Raw genomic sequence first — 10,326 nt, 5'->3', positions numbered from 1 at the left:
TGATGTCACTGGTACAGTGTGCAAGGAGCCGGGGCCTCTTTTGGTATGCGGACCACATACGCGCGCAAACACACAAACAAACACACACACGCACACTCACTCCTATACTGGGTCTTGCATTCGGTTTCCTTTGGCAACGGAAGTGAGGTATTTAGGAGTTTTGCGAGACAAAACAAATAGCCTCCTGCGAGGCTCTTCCACCTTTTTTCCTCCTCTTCCTCGTATTTCCCCCTTCCTGCACAGGCTTTATTTTTCTTTTATTTTATTTTTTTATTTACTTTTTAAAATGTGTGCCCTCTCCCTGCCCAGTTCGCACACTAACACGGCTCAGTGCCTCTCTGGACACACACCATTCTCCATGCTCATTGTTGCGCCCTGACAGCTTTTGTACTCGCCCTCCCTCCGCCATCCCTCCATCCAGCCATCCTTTCTCCTTCCACGGCCGACGTCTCCCAGACTCACCAACTCGGCTACCCCCTACTCCTCACTCACACACACACATTCCACAAGCGTAGAGGTCAAAGGGTGCAGCTGCCTCAATAAAGGGATAGAAAAGAGGGAGACGGGGGGGGGACTCATTTACTTTCCTCTCTTTTTGCCGAGGCGCTCGCAGTTAAGACTTTCAGTGTGTATGTGTGTGTGTGTGTGTGTGTCAGCGCGTGGGGTGGGCGACTGTTTTCTCACACTCCCGTTTCGCGTGATTGATGACAAACAACGTTAACACAAGCGATTGGCCCAAGAAGATCAGCTCCTCTCTCGGCTCCTCAGTGCGGCAGGTTATTTGTCGTTCTTCGCAGAGGATAAAGAAAATATGCCGGTGAGTATTGTTCTATTATCTTTCTACATGTGCTGCTATGTAGTTTGTGTTCAGTTATCCATCGCTTAAAGGGTAACGACACTGCCACATAGAGGCTAATTGTTAGCCCATGTCCTTATGGTGTTTCCTGTTGTATGTTAGCATGAAGCTAGCGGAGGCCGTGTAGGCGTTTTAAATGCGCAACATGCAATCGTCATTGTTTAGTTTGACAGTAACCTTCAGCTGAGTGGCAATAAATAGCTTAAAGCCTCAAGGCACCACTGAATTTATGCTTTAAATGTTCTTACACGCTCCGACGCTTGCAGGGGAAATCAAGTATTCATGAAAGATCAGGAAAACCTAACGATTACAGAACTTGTTCAGTGTCGGGCTCAAGCGGCGAGCGACTTGAAAATGATTCAAATGTATGCACCGCCATGACCCGGCTGGGCTAATCGTAGCCGGCCAAAGCCCAAGCGCTGTGAAATCCTTCTTGATGGATTGAAAAGTGGCGAGCCGTCAACCTCTCAGAGCGTTCAAAAAGGGCGTGGCCCTCGCGCAGATCACGCTTGCACTCCTGGGAGTGAAAATTCAATCAGATTCCCTCTGAGCGGAATGCGCTTTGAACTTGTCGTTTAAAGGAAAGGCTCTCATGACACAATTTGATGGTGGAAATGCGCGCAGGTGGGACTCCGCCGTCCTGTGGCTCGTCTCCAACTTTGAAATTCACTGAGAAAAAAAATAATAATAATAAAAACTTACCACGCAAACTCTCATCCTGTTCCGCAATGTTGACGCGTTGCAGGGCCTTCAATATGTGCGACCTGCATCAAATGCTACAATGAAAAAGACCACTGTTTCTCGCACAGTCCTCTCATTGTTCATTAGTTCAACCTAAATACATTGGAAGCACATTTCCATCAAAGGCGCTCATGTTGTTTCTCTTTTTCTTCCTCCTGGGCGAGCAGGACACATTAGGAATCGGCAAAGCCGTCTGATGAAGCGATCGGCTTAGTTTTCTTTTTGCGCTCCACTATTACCAAAGACTGAGAACGCACAAACGAGCCGGAGAAGATGCAGAAAGGAGATGAAGACGGCGGCGGCGCCGCTCATCCACAAAGCCTCTTCATCATCTGCGATCAGAACGGCAAATGGCATGCTTCAGCTGTTGAGACTAATCCGCCGAGTCTGGCACCCGTACCCACGAAATCCCCCCACCCCACCCACCCCCGATTAAGGAATCATTTTTACCGTTTCAGTCACCGAGGTAACCAACATTGTCTGGCACCGTTTGAAATGAATTCAACTCCACTACTCCTAATCGACGTGGCCGTGCGTCGGGGAATATTGCTGACATAAGTTGCGAGCGTGAAACTCTCGAGCGTCTTCGGTAAACTTTGTTCGGTGGTCTGTTGCTTTAAACATGGCTGCTCGAAAGGATTATGGGTGAGAAACAAGAATCCGAAGAGGCCCGTTGTTTTAGAGGGTGTACAAACACGGACAACACGCTGACAACAAAAGTACTTTATTTTGACTTTTAGACATCACCACGGCAACCGCATTGTTCCCGTTTGTCGCGCGGAGTGGACCGAGACGCGGCCTTTTGACGTTTCGCCTCGGCAGCTGGAGCATTTCTAATTTGGCGGGAATCATCTCGCTATTGATTTCGCTTAAAACTGCTCATTTTTCGCGCCGCCGCTCGCCTTTGTCCGGGGAGCATCTGGGAACTCGGCCATCGCCACTTGTTGACACACACACACGCACACACACACACACACACACAAACAAAGCACGCAGGTGTGTATACGTCGCCATCACGATGGAGTGGCATTAATATTCATGCGCGTGTGCAGGGAGCAGAACAGATTAGCAGCGGTAATGATGAGCATGTAATGATAAGGCGACCACAGCAATCTAAACAGGACCTCCTTAAAAGGCCCGATGCAAAGAACCAAGCATGGACTCATTATGGTTTAACAGCCATTAGATTAGCATTAGTTCCTCTTTGAGGGGAATTTTGCAGCACTGGATTAAGCGGGCGGCGGCGGGGCATTCAAGGAATGCTGTTTGCATTGATTTGCTGCTACAGTCAAGCTTATGGCCAACTCTTCTGCTTTCCTTCCACATCAGATTGCGACAAAGCGTCGCTGAGGAGGAGCAGAAGTAAGTAAAGCGTTAATATTTAACCTCTTAGACAAGGGGTGTCGGAACGTTTCGCTCCGAGGGCCACATAAAAAAAAAAAAAAGGAAGACGGTCATAACACGGTCGGAGTTTCGACACCTCTGTCTTAGGCGTTACCTCAATTTTCCAGCCGTCGTCGTTCTCAATACGCGGCGTGACAGCTCATAAATGTTTTCACGCCTACCTTGTGTGTTTTGTCGCATCAGTCAGGCGAGGGTGACAGCAGACGGGTTGTTGCCGACAAAAAATAAAATACAATTTAAAAAATAAAAATGATGATGAGGCCCAGTGAGCTGCGAAAAAAAACAAAGGTCAGTGGATAGAAAATGTCCAAGAGCAGAGGAGTTCTTTCACCAAGCTCGTAAGTGGAACAACATCTATTGACTGTTTATTCAAGTGTATCGTCGCTCATGCTTGATGAAGGATCTCAGAAATTGGCCCTTTTTCAATACGGTTGCTGGCAACTTTGTGCTTTGACGAGTTCGAACTATTGATATGTTCTGCTTTGCTTGCGTTCTTTGTCTCTGTGAGCTCAATTTGACAAACGTTTGGGAAATTTAGACCTCTGACTAGCAAGTGCATTTGAAGGCAAAAGCAGTGTCAGTCCACCAGGCAATTCCTTGAAATATCACAGACATACACCATATTTGTCCTTATTTATTGGTATATTTATTTGTATTTATTGATGTATATTTATATACATTTAGATATCAGCACAACGTAGTCGGAAACGTTTGCCTCGGTAGCAAACTGGCAAGGCTCACTGGACTTTAGCAAACCACATTTTCGTGTTACCAGGTGTTTCCACTTCCGCTATTATTTGACCTCAGCTCAAAACCTTCGCTTTGCTCAACATAAAACTCAATTTAAAAAGACAAAATATTAAATAAATAAATAAAGTGTCATTCGTACTAGGACTTTGTACACATGCAAAAAAATAATAATAATGAAAATAAAACACCTACCGCTCTTCGGTTTAGTTGAAGCCGAGCTCGCTCGAACAACGTCGTCCCCGTTCGAAATGCTTTATTGGTGTTTTGCAAGTCACGCTGCTGAAATATAATCGCTTTTGTTAGGGGAAAAGCAGGCAAATAAATCATGAATTAAAAGTATTATTTACCAGTACGACGACGCAGGTGGCACATCTTGAAGCGGTTTGTGTCCGACTCATTCGGCCAATCGGGAGCGAAAGTGGTGTCACGTGGTTTGCAAGGATGCATTTCTTTGCCTTGGATTTGGGGGACACCAGTTGCGTTCAAGAGATACGACTGTTACTTATTTAAAAATACGTTTAAAACTGTCTTTTCTTGCTGAAGTCGTCACAGTATAATAGATAAGACGTGTAATGGCGAATCACACTTCAACTTAAGAGGAAAATACCCCAAAATCGTGGTGGGTGTGAGTCATGGCGCAGCACACTCCAGAAAAATGGCTGCACCGTGTTAAACTTTGTCAAAGTTCCTGCAGCGGTTGTCAATGAAATATGGCAAACGGGCGGGATGCAAACACCTGGTTGCCAAGGTAACTAGGGAACAGAAGTTGTCCACATCGTCTTCCTTAGCTTGAAAGTGAAAGTGTCAGTGCCGACTGACAATCGGGAGATGTTTGTGTGACCGTGCGCGCGAGGAGGCCGCTAATCAACTGTCACGCGCGCACACGCCATCGATCAAAGCGGTCACCCTCAAGCCCACCCTGGTGGCAAATGAGGAAACACTGAAGGGACGCCAACGGTTGCTGTAGCAACGAATGGAGGGACAGGGGGGTAAAGGAGAAGCAAAAGGGGTTGACGGAGAATGAAATCAGGTCTGTCAATAGGTTGCCAGGGAACACTAACGAAGCCAGGTTTGGTACGTTATTGATCACATTCGAGGGAGTGCTTGCGTGTGTGTGTGTGTCTGTGTGTGTGTGTGTGTGTGAGATGGCGATGCTATTAAGAGACACACTTAAAAGGAACCCCGCTGAGGGGAGTCTATAGTCCCGAGAAGAGGAAAACAAAAAACAACCTGTTCACGGCTCGGCTAGCCTCTGATGCGCACGGCCACGGCACGAAACAAGGCAATAACACAATAATGAATGTCACATCACGATCAAAAGTGGTGCTTAAACATTTGTTTTGTCTTTTTTATTATTCAACAGTTTTTTTTTCGTCTCCAAAGCAGGAATGTACTCATCTTTTCCTCTCTTCAGAGGTGTGTGTGGTGGGAGGGGGTGGGGGTGGGAGGGAGGTGGCGTCACGCACACCTCATGCAGAGGTGCCCCAAATACAACGCGTCACATTTGAGGGGCTGCATGGCACAAACACACACACACACTTTTACCAGATGGTTATGCCCGCCGCCCCCCTTCCTCCATGGTTCCATGACAGCTAGCACTCACCCAGAAGTCAAACACAAACAGTGAGATGTTCAAATCCACGGGAAAACATGAAAAACTTGGCAGTCCGAGGGAGGATGCTTGCTGGACTGCACCCCCCTCCCCCCTCTCAAAAAAAAAAAAAAAAACACACCATTGAGGTCGCAGCCACTTTTTTTTGTACATAACACAAGTACATGCACAAGTTGCCGCCGAGGCCTCGGAGGGCACGCGTGCGACTCTCTCTGCGTGTTCGAAAGAGACAAAGACGGGAACACTGAACATAAAAACAACAAAAGTTTTGGGCTTGTCCAAGAGCGTCCCCCCCCCACACGACCGTGTTTCGTCTTTTTAAACTCAATTTCAAAACCGTCAAATATAGGCCAGAAGCAACCAGGATACAAAAAAAAAATAATAATCACCATCATGGGCGAATGTGACAATTAAAGCACATCTTAATACATCGTGTAGATGATGTTAGCTACTGATACAAAATACAGTTAAGGAAGGATCACAAAAAAAGCTGGAGTGTGTTTGCGCGCGTGTGTGTGTATGCCACCGTCAACCAATTTCACACAAAAGCCACAAAATGTTTGAGCAACACAAAACAACTTTACCGCAAAACATGTGCGCGCTAACACCCTGAACCCAAGTGCCGTGCGTGTGCCATCCCCGTTTACACAGAAGCCACAAACATGTCTGAGCAACACAAAACAACGTTTACCGCTAAGCACGTGAACAAAATAGCGCCTCTTGAACGCTAGCGACTGGTCATCACCTGCAGTGGTGATCTGCTGCTTTTGCTTGCTGCTAATTTTCAGGGCGGGGGAATTGGGGGGGGGGGGGGGGGGGATTGTGTATGTGTTTCAATGCAATCAGAGTAGCAGTCATTAACAAGCGTGTGTGTAAGTGTATACACAAATAATGTAACACGATGTGCGGTTTGTGTGCGTGTGTGTTTGTGATCGAGATGCATGAGTCCAACTCCGGAATTTGTTTTGATGCCGAGGCTGCTCCTCCTCATCCTGTCCATTCGGATCCTTCGTTATCAGTCCTCCTTTTGTCGTTCGTGTGCAATTTCCTCAGAGTCCTTCGCTTTGCCCTCTCTCTCTCTCTCTCTCTCTTGCCCTCATCCCCTCTTCTTTCCACATAAAGGAAAAAAACAAAAAAACATCTTGGAATAAAACAAAACAAAAAGCGATCATATATGGCTCTACCTCAACACTTCCACAAACGAGGTCTATACTTCAACACTACACGCATCAAACAAGAAGCTATAAAAATATACAAACACCTTGGGGTGGGGGGGGGGGGGGGGGGGGCAGGTTGACAAACAATAAAAAATTAAGTGGGATTAAATGAATATAAAAGGCATATTGTACCACGGTAAATTGTGAAGAATAGAAAAAGGGGCTGGCAACAGAGGTGTGGTTTTAGCTGGTCAAATAGAACATAAATCATAGAAAATAAAATAAAAAAAAAACATCTATTTACTAGATATTTATATATATATATATAATCTATAAGTGTTGATAGCCATAGAAAAATCTCACTGGATTGGATTTTTTCTTTTTTTGTGATAGCCGCTCACTATTTTGTTTTGGTATTTTTAAGACAAGTCTAAAGAGCACAGTCACGCCATTGTCACTCACACACACACACATATACACATTCGCACACACGCCTTATTAAAATATACAAGAGTCTGAGTGTCAGCGCGGCAAGACTGCTCAGAGACCTTCTCGGGCCCCGGGTCCGGTCAGCTGACCTCCACCCTGGCTTTTCTGATTGGCCGAGTCCAAGAGGCCGCTCCTCTTTATTTGCTCTGAGAAATCCCAAAGCTGTCGGCGGCAAAGAAGGGGGCCCAGTCTCTGATTGGCTGATGGCACTGTGAAGGGGCGGGCTGCTGGGTTCTAGGCAGGTATGGCGACTGGGAGTTCCTCAGCACTGTCTGGGCTTTTTATTGATTGATTTTTTTTTTTTTAGTGTTTTTTTTTTTTTTTTTTTTTTTTTAAATATAGTCCTTTGCTCTGAGAAGGTCCAAAAAACCACAGTCACGCACTTCCAGGTGCATTCTGGGAATTGCACCTCGAAGAGGTTCCGGCTGTGTCCCGGTGGGCTGGCGAACCTTCACGCACACTTGAAGTGTGACGGTGGTTGGATTTTTGTGGCAGGTGAGAGGGGGAGAAAGGTGAGGGGGGGCGGGCGGAGGGAGGGGGCGGTGGGAGGCATTGGGACTTCCTGGGGCGGGGCTCGGAGTGATTCTGGGGGGTCTACGGCCGGAAAGTCCAGTTCTCATACTTTGTAGTAGATGTTGGCCGGGCTCTGCGGCGGCATTTCCTGCACAATGTAGACGGGGTGTCCGTAGTCGCCGCTCACCTTCTCGTAGTGCGGGCAGTAGGCGGAGTCCGACGTTCTCAGAGGGATGATGATGTCGCTGGGCTCGGAGCCGTTGTTGTTGGAGCTGCCCACGCCGCCCACGCCGGCGCCTCGCTTGGGGCTGGTGAGCGACGACAGCGACAGCGGAGGGTGGTGGGTGTCCGAGTGCTTGGCGTGCCGCCGCCTGTAGCACACCACGCAGATGACGGCGGTGACCAGCAGCAGGAAAGCGGAACCTCCGGCCGCGCCCGCAATCAGGGCGATGTTGGACGGCTGCAGCGGCCCGTTCTCCCCGCCGCCTTCGGCTCCTCCGAAGGTGTTCGGTCCTCTCGAATGGGTTGAGTTCCCTGGAAGAAAGCATACGCCACTTTAGGTCAATAGTCCTGGTCGATGCAGCACAAACTATATTTGCAACGGGGCTGTTCCTTTAACAGAGTCCAGTTCCAAATCCGTCATCAATGACGTCAGCTTTTTTCTGTTCTCTGATTGGTTGGTCAGAGCAAAACTTGTTCCAACGCCTTGCGTTGCGATCGTGAGAAAAGTTTCTTAGCTGTATATGTGCAAGTAAATATTTTGACATCAAAAGACCTTTCTCAGTCTTGTTTTTGTTGATTTATCGTTTAAGTGTCACAAAAGCAAAAAAATATAAGCGTCACTTTCTCCGCCTATTAGTCAGAAAGCTGCATTTTTATTGAAACCAACCCGTGTTCTACTGCTGATTACTGAAGAATGAAAAGAAAGCGAGAAACTTTATTTATTTTTTTTTTCCCTGATAATTTTTTTTCTCTTTTGCAACGGAACACAATCGTGCTTGGCTTTTGAAAGATCAGTCCAAATGCTCTTAAAACGGCTGCAAAACTTGAAAGCAGCCGGCAAAGTGATTGAGTTGTTAGCATTTCAATTATTTTCAATCTTAAAAATTGTTTGGATATCCTCGTAAGCGGATTAACCGGGTTGCAGCTTTTTGTAATTGAAGGCTAGCAAAATAAGCGCTCCGGACCGGACCACTTTTCAACACCCTGACATTGAGGTAGCGGCACAGCCGCAGTGTATAATCAAGGTAACACGCAAGCTAACAACAGTGTTGACTTAGCGCTACCACTCTGTTATGGGCATTGACCACACACACACACACACACACATCCCCACGAAGCAACAACCTCCTCGGGAGGTGGCAGGCGAACGACGGCGCGGCAGGTGCGCGCGTGCCGCCGCATGTTAAGCGACAAGCCGTCCGCGTTGCTAGCGGCGAACCCGCTTAAGGTTCGCGAGCGCACGTCGCTGCTGTATAAAGCGCCTGTGATTGGCGGCACGTTATTCCTGGCACGCGATCCCCCTTTTACTTCTCCCACATCCTCTCCCATTCTTGGCTTTATTGGAGCAGTAATGACCTACCTTGCACTGAGCTCACACACGAGCGCCCCGTTGTGCTGGACTGAGGGCGAGCAAAGCGCTAATGCTCATCTCTGCCAGCTTTCTTCCTCTCTCCATTAACTGACATCCCTCATTCTCCATCTCCATTATGACTGTCACCTTTCACTGGCTCTCTGCATTATAAACCCTCTTCCGTCACCTCGACACCTATTTTCCGTTCTCTCGGATTTTTTTTTTTTTTCCCCATCCTAGACTCACTCTCAAAAAAAAAAAAAAAAAAAAAACGCGAGTTCTTTGTGTGCGGATCACAGTCAGGGAATAATGCCAATTTCAAAGGGGTTCAGATATGAAAGGTCAAGGCAGGAACATAATTATAAGCTTGGCCTTACATCCAGCATACAGAAAAGTGGCAAAGTCTGATTAAATGATGTTTTTGGTAAAAACTAGTACCGTCAGTACTGAATCGTTTTAGAATCCTATTGATTACTGATCGACTAATCAAATATGAATCGCCCCCTCCGTTAAGAAGTCCTTTTTATGTATTTTATTCTCATGTATGAGTGATAGACTTCAATCCTTAAACTGCACATGTTGGTACTGAGGTTATGGCATACATTTGGTGTACAGAATTTGAGACTGCAACATGCTAAATGCTAAACAGTTAGCAATCAAGATTAGCATTAGCGCGCTGGCGATTAGCATTTTAGGTCAAAAAATGCTAACTACCGTTCAGTTCACTCACACTTATTGTGTTACATGTACATTACACATCTAACAATGTCTTAAAAATCACTTACAGAGGCTCCTTTCTTATTTTTTGGCAAAGTTTATCATTGGCCCAACACTGGGTCCGTCTGCAATAAATGTTCGTGTGAAACATGGGTTCTGACGGCACAAACATGGTTCCTTTTTTTTTTTTTTTTTTAATCACGGTGGAGCTTGGCAGACATTTTGTGTCGACCTTATTTTGAACTCTCCTAAGTCCAGTTACTCTATTTTTTTTTGTTTCCCTAGTTAGTCAGCAGTTGACTGAAACTGAACAGTGTTTGTGTGTGTGCGTGTCCCTAATAAAGTGTCCACTGAATGCGTTGCAAAGCAGTCCTCGATTGTTTTTCAGAGCACAGTACAGAATCTCATCTTCATTGTCGCTCGCCCGCTCGTCTTTGCCTTTTCCGAATTCTCGCTCACGCTTCTGCCTGCTCCATCACCCCCCCTGATGTCGCCCCCGCCAGCCCTTCCCTCC

At 46.7% G+C, this 10,326-nt stretch overlaps 1 protein-coding gene across 3 annotated transcripts in view; it reads right to left on the bottom strand.

Moving 5' to 3' along the window:
• Positions 1-2,305: 2,305 nt before the first annotated feature.
• efnb3b (ephrin-B3b) overlaps positions 2,306-10,326 on the bottom strand; it is a 50,578-nt gene continuing 42,557 nt past the window's right edge. For all 3 annotated transcript variants that reach the window (XM_061763771.1, XM_061763773.1, XM_061763772.1), the window contains 4 exons: positions 4,099-8,056; positions 3,944-4,030; positions 3,163-3,271; positions 2,306-2,537 (listed from right to left, as the gene is read on the bottom strand). In XM_061763771.1, coding sequence (XP_061619755.1) covers positions 7,626-8,056 — 431 coding nt within the window. In that variant the 3' untranslated portion in view covers positions 2,306-2,537; positions 3,163-3,271; positions 3,944-4,030; positions 4,099-7,625. The remainder of the gene's footprint in view (positions 2,538-3,162; positions 3,272-3,943; positions 4,031-4,098; positions 8,057-10,326) is intronic.

This window comes from Phyllopteryx taeniolatus, chromosome 23, assembly GCF_024500385.1.
Source record: "Phyllopteryx taeniolatus isolate TA_2022b chromosome 23, UOR_Ptae_1.2, whole genome shotgun sequence".
NCBI classification, from domain to species: domain Eukaryota; kingdom Metazoa; phylum Chordata; class Actinopteri; order Syngnathiformes; family Syngnathidae; genus Phyllopteryx; species Phyllopteryx taeniolatus.
This window is presented reverse-complemented; position numbering and strand designations above follow the sequence as displayed.